The 25,440-nt window shown below is 52.3% G+C and overlaps 1 protein-coding gene across 3 annotated transcripts in view; it reads left to right on the forward strand.

Annotated features, from left to right (window-relative positions):
* LOC139264359 (Y+L amino acid transporter 2) overlaps positions 1-25,440 on the forward strand; it is a 146,228-nt gene that overhangs the window by 76,166 nt on the left and 44,622 nt on the right. For all 3 annotated transcript variants that reach the window (XM_070880670.1, XM_070880671.1, XM_070880672.1), the window contains 2 exons: positions 14,794-14,919; positions 24,419-24,563. In XM_070880670.1, the coding sequence (XP_070736771.1) occupies positions 14,794-14,919; positions 24,419-24,563 (271 nt within the window). The remainder of the gene's footprint in view (positions 1-14,793; positions 14,920-24,418; positions 24,564-25,440) is intronic.

Consider the following 25,440-nt stretch of genomic DNA (forward strand, 5'->3'; position numbering starts at 1 on the left):
ATCAGAGTAGGGCAGCAGCAGCCAAGTTCATGGCACCTTGGCTGGCTCTGCTGCACAGAAGGGTGGGAAAAAGAGTGGGAGAGCTATAGTGGTAGGGGATTCTATTGTAAGGGGAATAGATAGGAGTTTCTGTGGCCGCAACCGAGACTCCAGGATGGTATGTTGCCTCCCTGGTGCAAGGGTCAAGGATGTCTCGGAGCGGCTGCAAAGCATTCTGGAGAGGGAGGGTGAACAGCCAGTTGTCGTGGTATATGTAGGTACCAACGATATAGGTAAGAAGCGGGAAGAGGACCTACAAGCTGAATTTAGGGAGCGAGGAGTTAAATTTTAAAAAGTAGGACCTCAAAGGTAGTAATCTCTGGATTGCTACCAGTGCCACGTGCTAATCAGAGTAGAGGGAGCAGGATAGTTAGAATAAATACGTGGCTTGAGCAGTGGTGCAAGAGGGAGGGATTCAAATTCCTGGGACATTGGAACCAGTTCTGGGGGAAGTCGGACCTGTACAAAAGGGACGGTCTGCACTTGGGCAGGACTGGAACTGATGTCCTAGGGGTAACATTTGCTAATGCAGTTCGGGAGTGTTTAAACTAATATGGCAGGGGGATGGGAACCTATGCAGCGAGATAGGGCGAAGTAATCTGGAGTCAGAAACAGATGGTAGAAAGGTAAAAAGCAATAGTGGAAGGCCGAGTAAACAAAGGGAAGAGACAAAAAGGGCCACACTACATCATAATTCTAAAAGGACAAAGGGTGTTTAAAAAAAACAAGCCTGAAGGCTTTGTGTCTTAATGCAAGGAGTATCCGTAATAAGATGCATGAATTAACTGTGCAAATAGATGTTAACGGATATGATGTGATTGGGATTACAGAGATGTGGCTCCAGGATGATCAGGGCTGGGAACTCAACATCCATGGGTATTCAACATTCAGGAAGGATAGAATAAAAGGAAAATGAGGTGAGGTAGCATTGCTGGTTAAAGAGGAGATTAATGCAATAGTTAGGAAGGACATTAGCTTGGATGATGTGGAATCTATATGGGTAGAGCTGCAGAACACCAAAGGGCAAAAAAACGTAAGTGGGAGTTGTGTACAGACCTCCAAACAGTAGTAGTGATGTTGGGGAGGGCATCAAACAGGAAATTAGGGGTGCATGCAATAAAGGTGCAGCAGTTATCATGGGTGACTTTAATATGCACATAGATTGGGCTAACCAAACTGGAAGCAATACGGTGGAGCAGGATTTCCTGGAGTGCATAAGGGATGGTTTTCTAGACCAATATGTCGAGGAACCAACGAGGGCGGAGGCCATCTTGGACTGGGTGTTGTGTAATGAGAGAGGATTAATTAGCAATCTCGTTGTGCGAGGCCCCTTGGGGAAGAGTGACCATAATATGGTGGAATTCTGCATTAGGATGGAGAATGAAACAGTTAATTCAGAGACCATGGTCCAGAACTTAAAGGAGGGTAACTTTGAAGGTATGAGGTGTGAATTGGCTAGGATAGATTGGCGAATGATACTTAAGGGATTGACAGTGGATGGGCAATGGCAGACATTTGGAGACCGCATGAATGAACTACAACAACATTCCATTGACTCTGGATCAGTTCCTATCGAGTGGAGGGTAGCCAATGTAACCCCACTTTTTAAAAAAGGAGGGAGAGAGAAAACAGGGAATTATAGACCGGTCAGTCTGACATCGGTAGTGGGTAAAATGATGGAATCAATTATTAAGGATGTCATAGCGCATTTGGAAAGAGGTGACATGATAGGTCCAAGTCAGCATGGATTTGTGAAAGGGAAATCATACTTGACAAATCTTCTGGAATTTTTTGAAGATGTTTCCAGTAGAGTGGACAAGGGAGAACCAGTTGATGTGGTATATTTGGACTTTCAGAAGGCTTTCGATAAGGTCCCACACAAGAGATTAATGTGCAAAGTTAAAGCACATGGGATTAGGGGTAGTGTGCTGACATGGATTGAGAACTGGTTGTCAGACAGGAAGCAAAGAGTAGGAGTAAATGGGTACTTTTCAGAATGGCAGGCAGTGACTAGTGGGGTACCGCAAGGTTCTGTGCTGGGGCCCCAGCTGTTTACACTGTACATTAATGATTTAGACGAGGGGATTAAATGTAGTATCTCCAAATTTGCGGATGACACTAAGTTGGGTGGCAGTGTGAGCTGCGAGGAGGATGCTATGAGGCTGCAGAGCGACTTGGATAGGTTAGGTGAGTGGGCAAATGCATGGCAGATGAAGTATAATGTGGATAAATGTGAGGTTATCCACTTTGGTGGTAAAAACAGAGAGGCAGACTATTATCTGAATGGTGTCAGGTTAGGAAAAGGGGAGGTGCAACGAGACCTGGGTGTCATGGTACATCAGTCATTGAAGGTTGGCATGCAGGTACAGCAGGCGGTTAAGAAAGCAAATGGCATGTTGGCCTTCATAGCGAGGGGATTTGAGTACAGGGGCAGGGAGATGTTACTACAGTTGTACAGGTGAGGCCACACCTGGAGTTATTGTGTACAGTTTTGGTCTCCTAACCTGAGGAAGGACATTCTTGCTATGGAGGGAGTGCAGCGAAGGTTCACCAGACTGATTCCCGGGATGGCGGGACTGACATATCAAGAAAGACTGGATCAACTGGGCTTGTATTCACTGGAGTTCAGAAGAATGAGAGGGGACCTCATAGAAATGTTTAAAATTCTGATGGGTTTAGACAGGTTAGATGCAGGAAGAATGTTCCCAATGTTGGGGAAGTCCAGAACCAGGGGTCACAGTCTAAGGATAAAAGGTAAGCCATTTAGGACCGAGATGAGGAGAAACTTCTTCACCCAGAGAGTGGTGAACCTGTGGAATTCTCTACCACAGAAAGTTGTTGAGGCCAATTCACTAAATATATTCAAAAAGGAGTTAGATGTAGTCCTTGCTACTAGGGGGATCAAGGGGTATGGCGAGAAAGCAGGAATGGGGTACTGAAGTTGCATGTTCAGCCATGAACTCATTGAATGGCGGTGCAGGTTTGAAGGGCCGAATGGCCTACTCCTGCACCTATTTTCTATGTTTCAATAGCTAGGGGATTTGAGTATAGGAGCAGGGAAGTCTTACTGCAGTTGTACAGGGCCTTGGTGAGGCCTCACCTGGAATATCGTGTTCAGTTTTGGTCTCCTAATCTGAGGAAGGATGTTCTTGTTGTTGAGGGAGTGCAGCGAAGATTCACCAGACTGATTCCCGGGATGGCAGGACTGACATATGAGGAGAGACTGGATCGACTGGGCCTGTATTCACTGGAATTTAGAAGAATGAGAGGGGATTTCATAGAAACATATAAAATACTGACGGGACTGGAGAGATTAGATGCAGGAAGAATGTTCCTGATTTTGGGGAAGTCCAGAACCAGGGGACACAGTCTAAGGATAAGGGGTAAGCCATTTAGGACCGAGATGAGGAGAAACTTCTTCACTCAGAGTTGTTAACCTGTGGAATTCTCTACCGCAGAGTGTTGTTGATGCCAGTTCATTGGATATATTCAAGAGGGAGTTAGATATGGCCCTTGCAGCTAAAGGGATCAAGGGGTATGGTGAGAAAGCAGGAAAGGGGTACTGAGGTGAATGATCAGCCATGATCTTATTGAATAGTGGTGCAGGCTAGAAGGGCCAAATGGCTGCCTTCTACACCTATTTTCTATGTTTCTATATGCATTTCCTTAAAGTTGGCTAAAAAAGCACATGGGTTACTTGGATTTATTAATAGAGGACTATAATGTAAAAGCTAAGAGATCATGCTCGAATGATATCAGTTACTGGTTAGGCCTCAGCTGAAGTATTGTGGATAATTCTGGGCATCTCACTTCAGGAAAGGTGTAAAGGGCTTCCAAAGGGTACAGAGGAGATTTTCCAGGATGTTACCAGGGACAAAGCACTTCAGTTATAAGGAGATATTGGAAAAGTTCGAACTGTTCTCCTTGGAACAAGGAAGGTTAAGAGGTGGTCTCATAGAGGTTTTTAAGATGATGAGAGGTTTTGATAGATCAAAACTCTTCCCTCTGGTGACTGGGTCAATAACCAGAGATCATAGATTCAAAATCATTGACCAAAGTTCCAGAGGGGAGGTGAGTTGTCAGGATCTGGAACATGGTACCTGAAAAGTTGGAGGAAGTTGATTCCATAAATAATGTTTAAAAGGGAGTTGGACAGGTACATAGGAGATATGGCACAGAAACATGCCATTCGGCCCAACCAGTCCATGCCAAGTTCTTGAGGATGCGGAGTTTGCAGGGTGTCAGGCAAAAAGCTGGGATGTGGGACTAAGCACGGCTGCTCTTTCTAAGCATCAACACAGGCACAATGGGCTGAATGGCCACCTTCTGTGCTGTAAGTTTCTAGAATTCTATATTTTCTGGAGTTTAGAAGAATCAGAAGTGATCTCATTGAGACGTATAAAATTTTTAGATGGCTTGACAGAGTAGATGCTGAGAGGCTGTTTCACCTGGCTGGAGAGTTCTGAACTAGAGGCCATAGTCTAAGACGTCGGCCATTTAGGAGTGAGATGAGAAATGTCTTCACTCAGGGTTGTGAATCTTTGGACTTCACTACCCCAGAGAGCTGTGGATGCTTAGTTGATGAGTATATTCAAGACTGAGATCGATAGATTTTTGGGCACCAAGAGAATCAAGGGTAATAAGGATAGGGCGGGAAAGTGGAGTTGATGTAGAAGTTCTGCCATTATCTTCCCCAATGGCGAAGCAGGCTTGAGGAGCCCTATGGCCTGGAAGCCCTATTGTGAAGTCACAATACAAAAAGTCTCACATGAACAAATAATAAACTAAAACCTATAGGAATCCAGGAAAGAATGTATAATTAAATAAAAAAAATAGGAAGAGTACTCGAGTGAGCAGTGGCATGTCAGACAAAAGGGAAGTGATGAGTACAATAGGGGTTTATGCTTGGACCCCCTGTTTCTACTTTGCTTTCGTGACTACGTTGCAACTAATTTCTGCAAGCAGGATATTTATGTAGATGGCAATAAAATAGGGAGTGCAGTAGGGATAGAAAATTTTAAGTGGAATCAATGGTTCATCCTTTGTGGGGCTTCTTATAAATTGGATCCCCAGCATCTCTCGGCCTGACAGCTCCCTATATGCCAATTTGGAAAACTAAGCAACAATGTAAAAATAAATGGACAATTCAGCCCTGAATATAGGCCTATAGCCATTAGTTAGACTGAATACGCAGAGTATATATACCCAACGTGTATCACATATTCGTGGAAGGCTGGCAAAAATGGTAGGGTTTACCTCTTTTTGCAAAGAAATTACAAGTTATTGTGGATCTCTTGCTATTCTCTTTCTAAATCTCATTGTTAAATACTTCAGACAATTCTTAGTGACATTGAGGCACTGTTCTCTCCTTCCTTGCTTCACAGTTCATGCTGGCATTCTTCACCCAGTTTAGTTTATGCAAACTGACAGTATTTGATGCAATACCCTGAAAGGAACCTAGTGTATACACCAATTATTTTATGCCTAATTAAGATGGATGGTTGGTTGCTGTGGATAAATTATTGATCACATTTCTTTTCCATCAGACGTGACTCCAGAATGGTATGGTGCCTCCCTGGTGCCAGGGTCAAGGATGTCACAGAGCGGACACAGGACATTCTGGGGGGGAAAGGGTAAACAGCTAGAGGTCATGGTCCATATCGGGACCAACAACATAGGTAGAAACAGGGATGAGGTCCTACAGGCAGAATTTAGAGAGCTAGGAAGAAAATTAAAGGGTAGGACCACAAAGGTAGTAATCTCCGGGTTACTACCGGTGCCACGTGCTAATGAGTGCAAGAATAGAAGGATCAGGGAGGATGAACACGTGGCTGGAGGGTTGGTGTAGGAGGGAAGGCTTTAAATTCCTGAGGCATTGGGACCGCTTCTGGGGGAGATGGGACCTGTACAAACCAGACAGGTTGCACCTCAACAGCGCCGGGACCAATATCCTCGTAGGGAGTTTTGCTCGCGCTGTTGGGGAGAGTTTAAACTCGCTTGGCAGGGGGATGGGAACCTGAGAACAAATTCAATAGAGAAGGAAGTAAAGCAGAAATTGGATAGCAAGAACTTAGAAAGCGAATCTGTAAGACAGAGGAAACAAGGGTTAGTAAGTAGTAATTAAGGAGGTCTTCCTGTGCTAAATGGTATATACTTTAATGCAAGGAGTACAGCGAATAAGGTGGTAAATACTTGAGAGTATGACATTATAGCCATTACAGAGACATGGCTAAAAGAGGGGCAGGTTTGACAGCTAAATATTCCTGGTTGCAGGACTTTTAGACAAGACAGAGAGGGGGGTAAAAAAGGGGTCACGGTTATTGATTAAAGAAACTATTACAGCGGTGAGGAGAGATGATCTGTTAGAGCGATCATCAAATTAGGCCATATGGGTCGAATTGAAAAATAAAAAAGGGGCGATCACACTGCTGGGCGTGTATTATAGACCCACAAACAGTGCGAGGGAGATAGAGGAGCAAATATGTAGGCAAATTGCTGTGAAGTTCAAAAGCCATGGGACAGTAATAGTAGGGGATTTTAACTATCCAAATTTTGATTGGGACAAATATATTGTGAAGAGGGTATAGAGGGTGTGGAATTCTTAATGCATTCAAGAGAACTTTTTTAGTCCATATGTAACAAGCCCAACACGGGATGGGGCGGTTTTGGATTTAGTTTTGGGGAATGAAGCTGGGCAGGTTGAAGGGGTATTAGCGGGAGAGCACTTTGGTGCCAGTGACCATAATTCAGTGAAATTTAAGTTCGTTATGGATAAGGACAAGGATAGGCCTGGAATAAAAATCCTAAATTGGGGAAAAGCTAACTTTGCTAAGTTGAGGAGTGATTTGGCCACAGTGGACTGGAAACAATGTTGGAACAGTGGGAGGCATTCAAGGAGGAGATCCGGAAGGCTCAGGCCAAACATGTGCCCTTAAAGAAAAAGGGTGGGAATAACAATTCTAGAGCCCCCTGGATGTCTAGGGACTTACAGGGGAGGATGAAGAAAAAAAGCTTATGTCATTTATGGACGGTTAAATACTATAGAATCTTTGCAGGAATATAGAAAGTTAAGAATTAAAATTAAAAAGGGTATTAGGAATGCTAAGAGAAAGCATGAAAAATTCTTGGCTAGTAAAATTAAGGAAAACCCAAAGATGTTCTATAAATATATTAAGAGCAAGAGGATAACTAAAGAAAGGGTAGGACCTATTAGAGACCATGAGGGTAATCTCTGTGTGGGGGCAGAAGACGTTGGTATGGTTCTTAATGAATACTTTGCGTCTGTTTTCACAAAGGAAAAGGGCAATGCAGATACAGCTACCGAGGAGGAGTGTGAAATTCTGGATGAAATAAACATAATGAGAGGAGGTATTAAGCGATTTAGCAGCTTTGAAAGTGGATAAGTCCCCAGGCCCGGATGAAATGCATCCCAGGCTGTTGAGTGAAGCAAAAGAGGAAATAGCAGAGGCCTTGACCATCATTTTCCAGTCCTCTTTGGATTTGGGCATGGTGCCGGAAGACTGGAGGACTGTTAATGTGGTACCCTTTTTTAAGAAGGGAGAAAGGGATAGGCCGAATAATTACAGGCCTGTCACCCTAAGCTCAGTGGTGGGAAAATTATTGGAAAAAATTCTGAAAGACAGGATAAATCTATATTTGGAAAGGCAAGGATTAATTCGGGACAGTCAACATGGATTTGTTAAGGGAAGATAGTGTTTGACTAACCTGATTGAATTTTTTGAGGAGGTAACCAAGTGGGTTGATGAGTGTAGTGCATACAATGTAGTGTATATGGACTTTAGCAAAGCTTTTGATAAGTCAGTTTTGATGTCTACCACATGGTAGACTGGTCACAAAAATTAAAGCCCATGGGATCCAGGGCAAAGTGGCTAGTTGGATTCAAAATTGGCTTAGAGGTAGGAAGCAAAGGGTAATGGTTGATGGATGTTTTTGTGACTGAAAGGATGTTTCCAGTGGGGTTCCGCAGGGCTCAGTACTGGGTCCCTTGCTTTTTGTGGTATATATCAATGATCTAGATTTGAATATCGGGAGTATGATTAAGAAGTTTGCAGATGACACTAAAATTGGCTGTGGTTGATAATGAAGAGGAAAGTCATGGGCTGCAGGAGGATATCAATCAACTGGTCAGGTGGGCACAGCAGTGGCAAATGGAATTTAATTCGGAGAAGTGTGAGGTAATGCACTTTGGGAGGGCTAATAAGGAAAGAGTTATACACATTAAGCGGTAGGGCACTTAATAGATGAACAAAGGGACCTTGGAGTGCTTGTCCACAGATCCCTGAAAGTAGCAAGCCAGGTGGGTAAGAAGGCATACGGAATGCTTGCCTTTATTGGCCGAGGCATAGAATACAAGAGCAGGGAGGTTATGCTTAAATTGTATAATACTCTGGTTAGGCCACAGCTGCAATACTGCATGCAGTTCTGATCGCTGTATTATAGGAAGGACGTGATTGCACTAGAGAGGGTGCAAAGGAGAATTACGAGGATGCTGCCGGGAATGGAGAATCTTAGTTATGAGGACAGATTAGAGAGGCTGGGTTTGTTCTCATTGGAACCGAGGAGGATGAGAGGAGACCTCATTGAGGTGTACAGATGAAGCGTCCAAAATCCGGAGTTCTGGAATCTGGACTCTGGACTGATTGGTGGCAGGGTTGTCCGGAATCCGTAAAATGTTCCGGAATCCGGACCCGCCGACCCTGCAGACCTCTCGGTCCCGCCGCTGCCTGACCTCGGGCCTCGCCTTGCCGTCGCTTCCCTTACCTCAATGCTGCTGCTTTTACTTTGGGGCCTCATCGCCGGCCCACCCGAACAGCTCCTCTTTGGTGGGGCCCCGCCTGAACAACTCTTTGGCAGTTGGGCCCCGCCCGACGACCTCATCGACGGGGCCAGCGGCCTGAACAGCTCCTTGGCGAGCACCCCCCCCCCCACCTCTCTTACCCCTCCCCCCCCCTCCCCCCCCCCACTTTCTGACATTCCGAAATACCCAAACCTGGGCTCTGTTGTTTCCGGATGCGTGACTTCAGAAAGACGTTCCAAAGTCTGGAAAAACGCAGAATCAGGATCGACCTCAGTCCCAAGAGTTCTGGATTCTGGACGCTGCACATGTGCAAAATTTTGAGGGGCCTGGATATAGTGGATAGCAAGGGCCTATTTCCATTGGTGGAGGGGTCAATTACGAGGGGGCATAGTTTTAAGGTGGTTGGTGGAAGGTTCAGAGGGGATTTGAGGGTGGGGGGGGTGGGGGCTTCTTCACGCAGAGGGTTGTGGGGGTCTGGAACTCACTGCCTGGACGGGTGGTGGATGCAGAAACCCTCACCACATTTAAAAGGTGCTTGGATAGGCACTTTACGGACCTGGAGCTGGTAATTGGGATTAGACTGAATAACCTCTTGTTGGCTGGCGCAGATACGTTGGTAAGTACTGCAGGGAATCAAATACGACCGGGGTGATCTCTTGGACTAGTTTTGATCGCCTGAATGGGTCGGAGAGGAATTTTCCCAGATTTTTTTTCCCCCAATTGGCCTGGGTTTTTATCTGGTTTTTGCCTCTCCCAGGAGATCACATGGCTTCAGATGGGGTGGAGTGTAGAATGTTTGTGCAAGGTGTGTCGCAGTTGTTTCAGGCGGTTTGGTTGGGCTGGATGCACTTTACCTTTCCGTCATTGTTCATTGGTTTATATGTAACCTTCAGGGCTCCTGACCGAGGGCTGTGCGGCTCTTTGTTGGCTGGCGCGGACACGATTGGCCGAAAGGGCCGCCTCCTGCGCTGTAAATTTCTGTGTTTCTATCAAGTGAAAATCATTTTATGGGAAATCATATTTTTTTTAAATAATGAATGATTAAAGGTAAAATAGAACATTTCTTTAAGCTTGGCTTGTAACTTCCCCACTTAGAACTACTTCCTACAGTGGTACATCAGAGGAAACCCGCAGATATAAACAACTTCAAACAAATTTCAGCCAAACAGGATTTGACCTCGTTTGTCTCTTTCTGACTCTGTGTAATCTCATTACACTCCTGTGAAGCGCCTTGGGAAGTTTTACTATGTTACAGGTTTTTTCAATGCAAGTTTAACCTTGTTAGTGTTGGGTTAAAATCTCACATGAGAGTCGTGTATTAGGAAAGCAAATACAAGATAAAAGAACAAATTATTCGAATTCAGCTGCCTTAGCTTCCTTTTTTTTTAAAAAGGAGGGGTTAGCCTCACTGCAAGTTCATATTAAAATATATAATGTCGGAATTCTTAGAATTTGAAGTTGGCTGGGCACAATATTGGCTCTGAAATTCCGGTTGGAGGCTTCCCGCGGGAAATTGCCTCCGACCTGAAACATTTTTACGAATTTACCTGGTGGTTCCAGAGGAGCCTGCGATTTCGGTGGGGAGGCCTTCGCTTCCCACGCTGCGAAGCGTGCTCCCGTCCTCCAGGTTCCCATGCAGAAGGTGCAGTCATGTGTGACTGCTCAGCAAATCAGGTACTGTATTCCACAGCTTGCTCATTAATAGCAATGAGAACTCCGTATCTAGGAGTTCTTATTGCTATTAATGAGAAAAAAAATGACACTAGACACATGTAATAAAAAATAAAAAAACACACCTCACATAATTTAAACTTAATTGAAATTAAAGTTAATAAATATCTGAGAATTTTTTTCCCGAGTTCTTAAAAAGGTTTTTAATTATGATTAAAAATAAATGTAATGCAGTGGGCACGGTTTTTAAAAATATGTTTTTTAAATTTAATAATATTTTTGCATGTTTTTAAACGCTTATGCCTGTAAAAGTAGGCTAAGTGCCTGCTTTTTTATCAGACGCAAGAATTTTGAGGACATTTGCTGGGTGCTCGGCAAGTTATGGGTAAATACCGCAATCTTGCCCTTGCAAATGTCCTCACTGCCGAGATGCGTGCAATCTGTCAAGCTGCAGCCTGACAGATTTCCAAATTAGATATAATGGGAAAAAATGTATACTTATCAAGTGTTGAAGTGTTAGATTCATTTCATTGGCCTGGATTTTGCGGTTGTTATGACGGTGAAACTGTCAGCATTCACCACCGTTCTTTCCCTGTGAAACGGACAGCAACTTCTGGCGTCCACACATGTACAGTTCAACACGGAAATTCCGAAATTTCTGTCAGTGATTCCCTGCTCTTCCACTGCTGAAGACCCCGCAGAATACGATCTTTAGAAATCACTGAGTGAACTTTTTCCTTTAAGTTGCACGTAATATTGTTAACTTTTTCGTTTTTTAAAAAAAATTTTGTTCAATGAGGTGTAACGGGGTTTTTAATGGTGTCATAATTACTACTGAATGACCTTTCTGGCCCTGAAAAACTAATTTTATATTTGTGGAATGTCACATTTTTATATTATGATAAAATTATATATCTCAAGTTTGATATTTCAACTTCTACCTTAATCCCATGTGTATGTCCCAATCTTTATATCGCTCTCTGTAAAATTTATAAAAAGTGAAGGATAGTCGGTGCATTTTACTTCCTGCTTTGCTGTGTGAGAGAATTCTTTAATGTGATTGGCTGCTTGGCCTGCTTGATATCATCACTGTTGTGGGACGCTAGAGATCCCCTTGAGTTGGCATCAGAATCAAATTAATGTTGGGAAAGATCAAATCAATGCCACGGAGATTGCTAGTTCTTTGTGGGGCGTTTTCTTCGAGGTCAGCGGCAGCCGCTGACTGAAAAATCTGGGCCAATATCTTAGCTTCCATTATATATATATTGTGGTGGAAGCAGCTATCTGGGTGTTAGTGATAGGCAGGAGTATTGCAGAGTGAGTGAGTCGGGAGAAAATGGATGGAGAAGATGCTGCAATAAAGTCACCATATATTTGACCTGTTTTAATCATTTTTTAAAAATTCATTACGATCAGAGAGTTGGGGGCGGGTTAAGTCTTAGTATTCAAAGTTACAAAAATTATATTTATCAAAATAGTTACTTAAAATCCTATGTTCCAACACAAGACAGTTTCTTTTTAAACAGGTGACAGGAAATAACATTTAAAAATTGCTTTTTGTACATTCTACTCAGACTGTGCATTAAAATAGGAGAGCAATGTTCAGGATTATAATGGGAATCACTTAGCGTTATAATGGGGATCACGGTGTATTACAATAGGATCACTGTGCCTTTTATAATAGGGATCACTGTGTAAATGTTAATGAGCCAAATGTTGCTGAAGTAGGACATCTAATGATATCTGCCGTTAGACTTGTTCTTGCATGTTTAGGTTTTTACAATGTTTGTGTGGCAAGTAGCTGAAGATGCGAGCTGATAAGATGGCAGCAAAGGAAACTGAACACCTGGGATCTGAGTGAATAGGGAAAGCAACTGTGTATCTCCTGAAAAAAATCAGATTGAAGGATTGTGAAATAAACAGCACACGGTTTGAGAAGGAAGTGTAAATTAGAATGGGTGAATTCAATGTCAAATCAGGTACATCAAGAGCAATAGAGACAGAAAAAGACCAAATTAAGAAAGTAAAAAATATGTAGAAAATTAAAATTTTACTTTGTAAAAATCTCTCACAAACATGAAAAACTGAAGGAATGACATTCCATACTTGTAATAGTTAATTTTCAGTGCCAAAGCGGTTGTTGGCAAAAATTAACTTCTAACCAATGTTTCCTGTAATTTTTTTTCGGGCCGTTCAAAATACTGCGCATGCGCAGTTTATCTATTGAAAGGTTGGCAAGCTGTCTATGTGGGGCCCATTTGAACACCACGCATCCGCGCAGTTTACTGGCAACATTTCTTATAACATTAAGGGTACTTCGACTGGAATGGACAAGACTTAACTTTCTATGGCGAGTTTAGTTTGTACATGATCAAAAGGTTTTGACACTAATTCAACCTTCAAATGGAAAAGAAATCCCTTTAAATGAACCTGTGCGTAGTGCCATTGTTACTTTGCATAGAAAAGGCATGCCGTGATTTAATCTGTAATGCTTGTTTAACGTAATGTTCCTCTCTCACAATGATTGTCTGTCTGTGTAAGGCCTTGAAGCTTGGCAGGGGTAGTAGATTACCAACGAAGACTGAAGATAAAATAAAAACAGAAACATTCTCGACATACTCAGCAGGTCAGGCAGCATCTGTCGAGAGAGAAACAGAGTTAAGGTTTCAGGTCGATGACCTTTCAGTTCTGAAATATTTCTCTCTCCACAGCTGCATCCTGACATGCTGAGTATTTCCAGCACTTAGTTTTTATTATTTTCAGCATCTGCAGTATTTTACTTTTGTACCAAAGATAAAACTTGTCTTTTATAAAAAGCTGGTTGGATTAATTGGACCTGAACTGCTTGCTCCGTTATTATTCCGAAAACTGCAGCCTCGCCGAGTGCATATAAAGTGGCACGGACCTGGTGAGGCTCGCAAAAGCCAGTCCTTGGCACGCAATGCACGTGCGCCGAGAACCGTCTTTTCCAATCTGTCAACATTTCTTTCGACAGATTCTACGCATCCCCGGGAGAAGGGCCTCTGCGGGGCAGCGATTGGGCTATTTGCCCAACTCTTGCCCAGTGAATGTCCTTCAAACTTTTACGCCTCGTAAAAGCAGGCGGATAGGCTACTTTTAGCAGCGTAACACTTTTAAAACATAGAAAAATTAAATTTAATCATTCATTTTTATATTAAAAACCCTGTCCATTAAGGCAAGTTTATTTTTAACCCTATTAAAACACATTTTTAAAAAGAAATTCCAAAATATATAAACATTTTTCTAAAACATTCAATTACATTTAATTTCAATTAATTTTAAATATGAGAGATTTTTATTCATTGTGCTATGTTTCTTGTTGGGGAGGTCGGGAGGGGTTCTCATTGATAGTAATGGGAGTCCGTACAAACAGAGCTCCCATTATTATCAATAAGAATACTAGTGATTGATTCCAGCAGATGCGTCCGTACGTGGAAGATATCTTCCCGTGTGCTACGCAGTGAATAAAGGCCTCAGACCGGAATCGTAGTTTTCTCCGGGACCACCAGGAAACCTCCGACTGCAATTTTCAGCCCAATGTTATGTAATTTTTTAAGAAATAGACCATAACGAGGTGCAAACTACTTCCTGAACACCTAGTTTTACCCAAAATAGCCAGCGAGTTTAACAAGCTGGAAGAGCTGACTTTGTAATTAACAATGGTAACAGTAATTTGTTCGTGCTATTTGCCCAATTTAAATGTGGGCTGTTTAAGTGGTGGGTACTGTATTAAATGTGTAATCTTTAAGTACTGTGTGCAAGTTTTGCGTATTCCGTTACAGAAAGGACCTTAAAACCATAGAGTGCATCCATTGTGAATTCAAAAGGTGAAGTCATGATGGGAATCCATGGTTATGAGAAGACCGTTAAAATGCTGGGACTATTTCCACTGGATCAGAGAAAGCTAACAGGATATTTAATAAGAGAGTTACCATATTTATGAAGGGTTTTGATGGAGTGATTAGGTAAAGACTATTTCCTCTTCTGGGGAGTCAGTGCTGATGGGTCATATTTAAAATGGTCACTAAGAGGGTGATGAGAAAAGGTGGTGGCATTTATTTTTTACACAGCAGTTAATGTGGCTGAGACAGACACTATTGATTTGAAGAGAAAATTGAATAAATATTTGAAGCAAAGGCAGATACAGAGGCATAGAGCAGGCAAGTAGAATTAGTTTTGGATCTCTCTAGCAAAGAGATTTCTGTTGAATTTTCAGTAAATAACGACATGTTTTGAATCCAAAGGTCTACTGACGTTGGTAAACTGTGCCAAAGTGAAATGGGGAGCTACTGTACAGGTGGTGTCCACCTTCGCTAAAGTGGTTGCCTTGATCATCATCATCATAGCTGGGATAGTGAAGCTATGTCAAGGTAACACATTTCTAATTGGGTTTAAACCACCAGCGTTATGACAAAGCCAAACACTGGTTTTGTGTTTGAAAAGTAACTAAATGCTCAAAGATTTCATGCTGTTTAAATTCTCTGACATATTGAAGACAAGTTGCAGTGATAAGTTACACTAACAGCTAAAATGTACGTGTCTCTCTCTCTCTCTCTGATCCCCCCTCTCTCTCTCTCTCTTTCTCTCTCTCTTTCTGCCTCTCTGTTTCCCTCGGTCTGGGGCGGGGGGGGTGGATTTTAACCCCAAAAAACGGGAGGGTTGGGGTCGGGTGGGAGGTTAGTGTTTAGAATTCTGACCAGAACCCGCTCACTTCCAGTTTTAACGGAGGTGGCATGGAGGGCAGCCAACCCGCTCCCAGGAGGTCGGGCACCAATTTAAATATTATAATGAGGCTGGCGTGCCTCAGATTTAACAATCATTTTAAATTTGTAACTCTGGCTGGTTGGGAAACCCGACAGCTAATGGAAGGCGAGGAGGGCTGGATCCAGGTGGTAAGTGCCTTGACGCATACCGCCTGGATCCAGCGCCTTTGCCTAACCCGCCCCCCTCCAATTGGAGATACCCCACGAGGCCTCTGATTCCCACCGCCCCTGATGTTTTCTCCCTCCTACCTGCCAATCATTCGCCAGGCCCTCCCATGTTTTTCTCTGCCTTCCTCCCCAGGCTTGAGTCCAGCCCCCAGCCCCACCTAATCCCTCCTCTCTCTGGCATAGTACCGCAAGTCTATCTGCCCGCAGCCAGACAGTCCCACCATCTGGCTGGCTGCAGGTGGGAAACAAACCAAGATTTTCCTTACCTTGGCAGGTCTGGTACAGCCAGGGTACACGATGGTGGGTCGCGGCACTACTGCTAGCTCCATCCCGCTCCAGAAAATGATGGGGCTTATTAAGCTCACCCAGCGCATTTCCAGGTCCAATTAGAGGAGCCGGTCTGGTGATGTAAGTCATGACGCCTCATCTGGTTTTGTTAAAGAGACCGTAGCTAAATTTATTTTGACACTTGTGCTTTCAGTGTTCTACAGCATTGAAGTGCTGCAAACACTGACAGTTACTGCAGAGGTACAGGACTGCACTCAGGTTCTCCCATGACTCCCTCCATATGCTTACGGAGGGAATCAGAGCATGCAGGGAGGTCCTCTTCCCTTCCGATGGGCGGAAGAGACCTCCCCAGGAGACCAGCACAGCCTTGTTGTACATTGGAGAGAAGGTCATTAGCAGGGATGTCGTCAAGAGGACCTGGGTGCAATCATCCCCATCACTCTGCGTTCCCTACCCTGCTCCTGCACATCCTTACTCACATCAACTTAGCTTGCACCTCCACCCATCCCTCTCTCTCTATCTATATTATCACATCCCCATCTCACTAGCCACCCCTCACACTCGCCCTCTTCCTAGTGTAATCATAACAACTAACAACACACAATGATAGCTACTTGGGTGTTTTATCCAATGTTCATGTAAACTTTCTGTTAATGTGCTGTCAAACAAGTGGCTTAGCGAGTTGTAGTGAATGGTGAAACATAATGGTACTCCCCGCAATGGTGATGAATGGCTTGGAGGGATGCTTTATGATGGTGTGGGGTGGTGTCAACCTGATGCATCATGTGGCAGCCAGGTGTACTGCATCAAGAGAAGTAAATCTGGCCTTGGTGAGGCCATCCCTCGCCTCCCGGGCAGCAATGTGCTCGGGTGCTGATGTCCTCCGTCTGTGCAGCATCAGGTGATTGCGGAGAAGGTTGGTGCTGCTGGTGTTGGGTCTGATCGTGATCGGATTATGAGTTCCAAGGTGAGACAGTACACAAGGCACCCACAATGATGGAATAGATGGCAGGTCATCATCATTATAATCATCATGGGCAGTCCCTCGAAATCGAGGAAGACTTGCTTCCACTCCAAAAGTGAGTTCTCAGGTGGCTGTACAATCCAATGCAGGAATTAAAGTCACTGTCACAGGTGGGGCAGAGAGTGGTTGAAGGAAAGAGTAGGTGGGGGAACCTGGATTGCCGCACACTCCTTCCGCTGCCTGCGCTTGGTTTCGGCACTCGCCCCGCCCCGCTCCGTCTCGTCTCGCCCCGCACCATCCCTCCCTCCTGCTCCCCCGCCCCGTCTCGCCCCCTCCCTCCATCTCTCTCTCCCTCTCTCCTGCCCCGTTCCCCCCTCCCTCTCTCTCCCCTTACCCTCTCTCTCTCGCTCTCGCTCTCGCTCTCTCTCTCTCTCCCCCCAGCCCCGCGCTCTCGCTCGCGCTCTCTCTCTCTCTCCCTCAGTCTCTCTCTCTCTCTCCCTCTCTCTCTCTCCCCCCTCAGTCTCTCTCCCCCCCCCCTCTCTCTCTCCCCCCCCCTCAGTCTCTCTCCCCCCCCCCAGTCTCTCTCTTCCCCCCCCCCCTCAGTCTCTTCCCCCCCCCCCCCTCAGTCTCTCTCTCCGCCCCCCCCTCAGTCTCTCTCTCCGCCCCCCCCTCAGTCTCTCTCTCCCCCCCCCCCCACTCTCTCTCTTCCCCCCCCCCCCCCTCACTCTCTCTCTCTTTCCCCCCCCCCCCCCTCAGTCTCTCTCCCCCTCGGCCCCCCTCAGTCTCTCTCCCCCTCGGCCCCCCTCAGTCTCTCTCTCGGCCCCCCTCAGTCTCTCTCTCGGCCCCCCTCAGTCTCTCTCTCGGCCCCCCTCAGTCTCTCTCTCTCGGCCCCCCTCAGTCTCTCTCTCGGCCCCCCTCAGTCTCTCTCTCGGCCCCCCTCAGTCTCTCTCTCGGCCCCCCTCAGTCTCTCTCTCGGCCCCCCTCAGTCTCCCTCTCGGCCCCCCTCAGTCTCCCTCTCGGCCCCCCTCAGTCTCCCTCTCGGCCCCCCTCAGTCTCCCTCTCGGCCCCCCTCAGTCTCCCTCTCGGCCCCCCTCAGTCTCTCTCTCGGCCCCCCTCTGTCTCTCTCTCTTCCCCGTCTCTGTCTCTCTCTCTTCCCCGTCTCTGTCTCTCTCTTTCCCCGTCTCTGTCTCTCTCTCTTCCCCGTCTCTGTCTCTCGCTCTTCCCCGTCTCTGTCTCTCTCACTTCCCCGTCTCTGTCTCTCTCTCTTCCCCCGTCCCTGTGTCTCTCTCTTCCCGTCTCTGTGTCTGTCTCTCTCTCTCTCTCTCTCTCTCCCCGTCTCTGTCTCTTGTCTCTCCCTGCCCCCCTCAGTCTCTCTCTGTGTGTCTCTCTCTGTGTGTCTCTTTCTCTCTCTCCTCCCTCTTTCTTTCTCTGTCTCTCTGTCTGTCGCGCTCTCCTTCGCCCGCGACCCCCCCCGCCCCCCCCCCCGTCCCCGCCCGCACCCCCCCCCCCCGCTCCCCCCGCCCCCCCCCGTTCCCGCCCGCGACCCCCCCCCGTTCCCGCCCGCGACCCCCCCCCGTTCCCGCCCGCGACCCCCCCCCCCGTTCCCGCCCGCGACCCCCCCCCCCGTTCCGCCCGCGACCCCCCCCCCCGTTCCCGCCCGCGACCCCCCCCGTTCCCGCCCGCGACCCCCCCCCCGTTCCCGCCCGCGACCCCCCCCCCCCGTTCCCGCCCGCGACCCCCCCCCCCGTTCCCGCCCGCGACCCCCCGTTCCCGCCCGCGACCCCCCCCCGTTCCCGCCCGCGACCCCCCCCGTTCCCGCCCGCGACCCCCCCCGTTCCCGCCCGCGACCCCCCCCGTTCCCGCCCGCGACCCCCCCCGTTCCCGCCCGCGACCCCCCCCGTTCCCGCCCGCGACCCCCCCCGTTCCCGCCCGCGACCCCCCCCCCGTTCCCGCCCGCGACCCCCCCCCTTCCCGCCCGCGACCCCCCCCCCGTTCCCGCCCGCGACCCCCCCCCGTTCCCGCCCGCGACCCCCCCCCCGTCCCCGCCCGCGACCCCCCCGTTCCCGCCCGCGATCCCCCCCGTTCCCGCCCGCGACCCCCCCGTTCCCGCCCGCGACCCCCCCGTTCCCGCCCGCGACCCCCCCCGTTCCCGCCCGCGACCCCCCCGTTCCCGCCCGCGACCCCCCCCGTTCCCGCCCGCGACCCCCCTTCCCGCCCGCGACCCCCCCCTTCCCGCCCGCGACCCCCCCTTCCCGCCCGCGACCCCCCCTTCCCGCCCGCGACCCCCCCTTCCCGCCCGCGACCCCCCTTCCCGCCCGCGACCCCCCCTTCCCGCCCGCGACCCCCCCTTCCCGCCCGCGACCCCCCCTTCCCGCCCGCGACCCCCCCTTCCCGCCCGCGACCCCCCTTCCCGCCCGCGACCCCCCTTCCCGCCCGCGACCCCCCCTTCCCGCCCGCGACCCCCCCTTCCCGCCCGCGACCCCCCCTTCCCGCCCGCGACCCCCCTTCCCGCCCGCGACCCCCCCTTCCCGCCCGCGACCCCCCCTTCCCGCCCGCGACCCCCCTTCCCGCCCGCGACCCCCCCTTCCCGCCCGCGACCCCCCTTCCCGCCCGCGACCCCCCCTTCCCGCCCGCGACCCCCCCTTCCCGCCCGCGACCCCCCCTTCCCGCCCGCGACCCCCCCTTCCCGCCCGCGACCCCCCCTTCCCGCCCGCGACCCCCCTTCCCGCGGACCCCCCTTCCCGCCCGCGACCCCCACCGCCCCTTCCCGCCGCGACCCCCCCTTCCGCCCGCGACCCCCCTTCCCGCCCGCGACCCCCCTTCCCGCCCGCGACCCCCCCTTCCCGCCCGCGACCCCCCCTTCCCGCCCGCGACCCCCCCTTCCCGCCCGCGACCCCCCTTCCCGCCCGCGACCCCCCTTCCCGCCCGCGACCCCCCCTTCCCGCCCGCGACCCCCCCCTTCCCGCCCGCGACCCCCCCTTCCCGCCCGCGACCCCCCCTTCCCGCCCGCGACCCCCCCTTCCCGCCCGCGACCCCCCCTTCCCGCCCGCGACCCCCCCTTCCCGCCCGCGACCCCCCCTTCCCGCCCGCGACCCCCCCTTCCCGCCCGCGACCCCCCTTCCCGCCCGCGACCCCCCCTTCCCGCCCGCGACCCCCCCTTCCCGCCCGCGACCCCCCTTCCCGCCCGCGACCCCCCTTCCCGCCCGCGACCCCCCCTTCCCGCCCGCGACCCCCCCTTCCCGCCCGCGACCCCCCCTTCCCGCCCGCGACCCCCCCTTCCCGCCCGCGACCCCCCCTTCCCGCCCGCGACCCCCCTTCCCGCCCGCGACCCCCCCTTCCCGCCCGCGACCCCCCTTCCCGCCCGCGACCCCCCCTTCCCGCCCGCGACCCCCCCTTCCCGCCCGCGACCCCCCCTTCCCGCCCGCGACCCCCCCTTCCCGCCCGCGACCCCCCTTCCCGCCCGCGACCCCCCTTCCCGCCCGCGACCCCCCTTCCCGCCCGCGACCCCCCCTTCCCGCCCGCGACCCCCCTTCCCGCCCGCGACCCCCCCTTCCCGCCCGCGACCCCCCTTCCCGCCCGCGACCCCCCCTTCCCGCCCGCGACCCCCCCTTCCCGCCCGCGACCCCCCTTCCCGCCCGCGACCCCCCCTTCCCGCCCGCGACCCCCCCTTCCCGCCCGCGACCCCCCCTTCCCGCCCGCGACCCCCCCTTCCCGCCCGCGACCCCCCCTTCCCGCCCGCGACCCCCCCTTCCCGCCCGCGACCCCCCTTCCCGCCCGCGACCCCCCCTTCCCGCCCGCGACCCCCCTTCCCGCCCGCGACCCCCCTTCCCGCCCGCGACCCCCCTTCCCGCCCGCGACCCCCCCTTCCCGCCCGCGACCCCCCCTTCCCGCCCGCGACCCCCCTTCCCGCCCGCGACCCCCTTCCCGCCCGCGACCCCCCCTTCCGCCCGCGACCCCCTTCCCGCCCGCGACCCCCCCTTCCCGCCCGCGACCCCCCCTTCCCGCCCGCGACCCCCCTTCCCGCCCGCGACCCCCCTTCCCGCCCGCGACCCCCCTTCCCGCCCGCGACCCCCCCTTCCCGCCCGCGACCCCCCCTTCCCGCCCGCGACCCCCCTTCCCGCCCGCGACCCCCCCTTCCCGCCCGCGACCCCCCCTTCCCGCCCGCGACCCCCCTTCCCGCCCGCGACCCCCCTTCCCGCCCGCGACCCCCCCTTCCCGCCCGCGACCCCCCTTCCCGCCCGCGACCCCCCCTTCCCGCCCGCGACCCCCCCTTCCCGCCCGCGACCCCCCCTTCCCGCCCGCGACCCCCCCTTCCCGCCCGCGACCCCCCTTCCCGCCCGCGACCCCCCCTTCCCGCCCGCGACCCCCCCTTCCCGCCCGCGACCCCCCTTCCGCCCGCGACCCCCCCTTCCCGCCCGCGACCCCCCCTTCCCGCCCGCGACCCCCCTTCCCGCCCGCGACCCCCCCTTCCCGCCCCGACGACCCCCCCTTCCCGCCCGCGACCCCCCCTTCCCGCCCGCGACCCCCCCTTCCCGCCCGCGACCCCCCTTCCCGCCCGCGACCCCCCCTTCCCGCCCGCGACCCCCCCCTTCCCGCCCGCGACCCCCCTTCCCGCCCGCGACCCCCCCTTCCCCGCCCGCGACCCCCCTTCCCGCCCGCGACCCCCCCTTCCCGCCCGCGACCCCCCTTCCCGCCCGCGACCCCCCCTTCCCGCCCGCGACCCCCCCGTTCCCGCCCGCGACCCCCCCTTCCCGCCCGCGACCCCCCCCTTCCCGCCCGCGACCCCCCCCTTCCCGCCCGCGACCCCCCCCCTTCCCGCCCGCGACCCCCCCCCTTCCCGCCCGCGACCCCCCCCTTCCCGCCCGCGACCCCCCCCTTCCCGCCCGCGACCCCCCCCCTTCCCGCCCGCGACCCCCCCCCTTCCCGCCCGCGACCCCCCCCCTTCCCGCCCGCGACCCCCCCCTTCCCGCCCGCGACCCCCCCCCTTCCCGCCCGCGACCCCCCCCTTCCCGCCCGCGACCCCCCCCTTCCCGCCCGCGACCCCCCCCCCTTCCCGCCCGCGACCCCCCCCTTCCCGCCCGCGACCCCCCCCTTCCCCGCCCGCGACGACCCCCCTTCCCGCCCGCGACCCCCCCCCCCCCCTTCCCGCCCGCGACGACCCCCCCCTTCCCCCCCCTTCCCGCCCGCGACCCCCCCCTTCCCGCCCGCGACCCCCCCCCCCTTCCCGCCCGCGACCCCCCCCCTTCCGCCCGCGACCCCCCCCCCTTCCCGCCCGCGACCCCCCCCCCCCCCTTCCCGCCCGCGACCCCCCCCCCCTTAACGCCCGCGACCCCCCCCCCTTCCCGCCCGCGACCCCCCCCCCTTCCCGCCCGCGACCCCCCCCGTTCCCGCCCGCGACCCCCCCCCCCCGTTCCCGCCCGCGACCCCCCCCCCCCCTGTTCCCGCCCGCGACCCCCCCCCCCCGTTCCCGCCCGCGACCCCCCCCCCCCTGTTCCCGCCCGCGACCCCCCCCCCCCGTTCCCGCCCGCGACCCCCCCCCGTTCCCGCCCGCGACCCCCCCCCGTTCCCGCCCGCGACCCCCCCCCGTTCCCGCCCGCGACCCCCCCCCGTTCCCGCCCGCGACCCCCCCCCCGTTCCCGCCCGCGACCCCCCCCCGTTCCCGCCCGCGACCCCCCCCCGTTTCTTCGTCTCTCTCTCTCTCTCCCTCCCTCTCCCTCTCTCTCTCTCTCTCTCTCTCTCTCTCTCCCCCCTCTCTCTCTCCCTCTCTTCCTCTCTCTCTCTCTCCCCCCTCTCTCTCTCCCTCTCTTCCTCTCTCTCTCTCTCTCCCTCTCTTCCTCTCTCTCTCTCTCTCTCTCTCTCTCTCCCTCTCTTCCTCTCTCTCTCTCTCTCTCTCCCTCTCTTCGTCTCTCTCTCTCTCTCCCTCTCTCTTCGTCTCTCTCTCTCTCTCTCTCTCTCTCTCTCTTCGTCTCTCTCTCTCTTCGTCTCTCTCTCTCTATCTCTCTCTCTTTGTCTCTCTCTCTCTCTCTCTCTCTCTCTGTCTCTCTCTGTCTCTCTCTCTCTCTCTCTCTCTCTGTCTCTTCTCTTTATTCTCTTTTCTCTCTTTTCTCTCTTTCTCTTGCTCTCTCTTTCTCTTGCTCTCCTTTTCTCTTGCTCTCTCTGTCTGTCTGTGTCTCTTTCTCTCTGTCTCTTTCTCTCTGTCTGTCTCTCTCTGTCTCTGTCTGTCTCTGTCTGTCTCTGTCTCTGTGTCTCTCTCGCGCGCTCTTTCTTTCGCTTGCGCGCTCTTTCGCTCTCGCCTCTCTGTCTCGCTCGCGCGCTCTCTGTCTCGCTCGCGCTTCTGTCTCGCTCGCGCGTCTGTCTCGCTCGCGCGCTCTGTCTCGCTCGCGCGCTCTCTGTCTCGCTCGCGCCTCTCTGTCTCGCTCGCTCTGTCTGTCTCGCTCTCTGTCTCACTCTCTGTCTCGCTCGCGCGCTCTGTCTCGCTCGCGCGTCTGTCTCGCTCGCGCGCTCTGTCTCGCTCGCGCGTCTGTCTCGCTCGCACGCTCTCTGTCTCGCTCGCGCGCTCTCTGTCTCGCTCGCGCCTCTCTGTCTCGCTCTCGCCTCTCTGTCTCGCTCTCTGTCTCGCTTCTCTGTCTCGCTCTCTGTCTCGCTCTCTGTCGCGCTCTCTGTCTCGCGCTCTCTGTCTCGCGCTCGTGCGCTCTCTGTCTCGCGCTCGCGCGCTCTCTGTCTCGCGCTCGCGCGCTCTCTGTCTCGCTCGCGCGCTCTCTTTCTCGCTCGCTTGCGCTCTCTTTCTCTCTCTCTCTCGCTCTCTCGTGCTCTCTGTCTCGCTCTCTCGCTCTGTCTCTCGCTCACTTAGAATTGGCCATCTGAGTCAGCAGGTTGTGGGCTTAACTAGCCCTTCGGGGAGCATTGCAATCTAGGCGGACAGGTCAATGCTGCATTGTCCAAACAGCTGTTTTTTTAGATGAGAGATTAAAGCAAGGCCCTATCTGACTGTTCAGGTGAAAGTTAAAGACCAATCGCACTAATTGAAGAGCAGTTAGCTGTTCTTCCTCAACCAACACCACCAGAAACTATCTGGTCATTAATTCATTTATTTGCTCTTCATGGGACTTTGTTTTGTTCAAATTCGCTGCTCCCTTCGCTTTTCAAAAGTTGGTTATAAAGTGCTTTGGGACATGTTGAGGATATGCAAAGTGCTGTATAATTGTAAATTGTAAATTAATTCCTTTCTTCCTTCTTGATATTGGATGTTTAGAAACTCTGCACGACATACAAGGATAGATTTTATCAGGAAAGGCTCTTGAATGCAGAGCTTTGCTCAGTGGGAATATGGGACTCATTGGCAGTCTTCCCAATCGTCCAATGATTCATTTAAATCACCGGAGTATTGTAAGTGCCGATCGGGTGAGCTGACCCCTTGATTAATCTGAAAGACAGCAGCTTGCATATTGCAGCCCTGCACCTGCCTCTCCAACTTGCAACCCCATCACGTAAGGTGTTCCGCTCGGGGCCTCATCTTGCAAAATTTACGTTGTGATTTTGAGGCTGGGAAGTGGAGCTGTTTCTCAGAAAAATATTTTTTGCTATGCTAAAAAGCACATTTAATCACAAAGGTTTCAGATTCTTTGCCTTGGGAAGGCTTACTCACTGAATGTTTCCATTTCCTTATCCTGGAATTATTTATTTCAGGGCACACGGATAAGTTCCAAAATTCCTTTCAAGGTTCCAAACTGAATGGTGGAGATATGGCCCTTGCTCTGTATTCGGCATTATATTCTTACTCCGGTTGGGACACTCTTAACTTTGTGACCGAAGAGATCCAAAACCCTGAAAGGTGAGTATCAAGACTTCTGTATGGTTTGTGAAAGCAAGAACTGGAATTTCCTTTATTATCCCACCTCAAATCAGGCAGAATAGCGACAGAAATGGCTGGAAAATAGAGCAGTGAGGAACTGCTGCGTGTGCCTCTCCCTGATACGGATTTTGTTGCGCGGTCCATCACTAGCCGCTGCTTCTGCGCCTACTGCCTGTAAATTCCAGCAGTGCTGCAGAGCCCAGCTTCCCAGCCCATTTTCTTGCAGCCTGCTTCTCTAATCACAACTTCCCAGGACCACATTTATTGCATTTAAAAAAAAAAAAAACGACTTACCATTTGGTGCTGGTTGCCCTCAGACTGCTTCAGATCCCGAGTGTGCTTGTCCGGCTCCTGCACCACTCTGCAACATCGATTATTGGCGGGAAGGCCTCAACCAGAAGTTTGACCCCTTATTTCCATATACAAGAGGCCTATTGCCTATTTTAGGCATCCACTAAGGACGTCTAAAATATTATCTGACCCAATATCGGTTGGATGTCTTTCAGGTGTCCTTTGGGGGTGTTAGTCCCTGAAATTGTCTCTTGCACCCGTTTTATGCCTGAAAATGACTATAATGAGGTCCAATTTCTATTCCATTATCTGCTGTAGTCTGTAGTGCTTTATCTTGCTTTTGTTCCCATAGGCCAACAAAGGTTAATCGCAGAATGAATTATATTTTTTAACTTGTAATGCTCTGATTGCCTTTTGTAGATTTGTAGCTTACCTGCAATTGCCATCATTTCTATGTTCGGATCAATGGATATCAGATCCTGTGCTCCTGAGCCCAACAAAGTTTGAGCCTCCATCTATCATTAAAAAATATTGCTATTTAAAGCAAGCTGACCATCTTGGGAGA

This window comes from Pristiophorus japonicus, chromosome 5 (assembly GCF_044704955.1).
Source record: "Pristiophorus japonicus isolate sPriJap1 chromosome 5, sPriJap1.hap1, whole genome shotgun sequence".
NCBI lineage: Eukaryota > Metazoa > Chordata > Chondrichthyes > Pristiophoridae > Pristiophorus > Pristiophorus japonicus.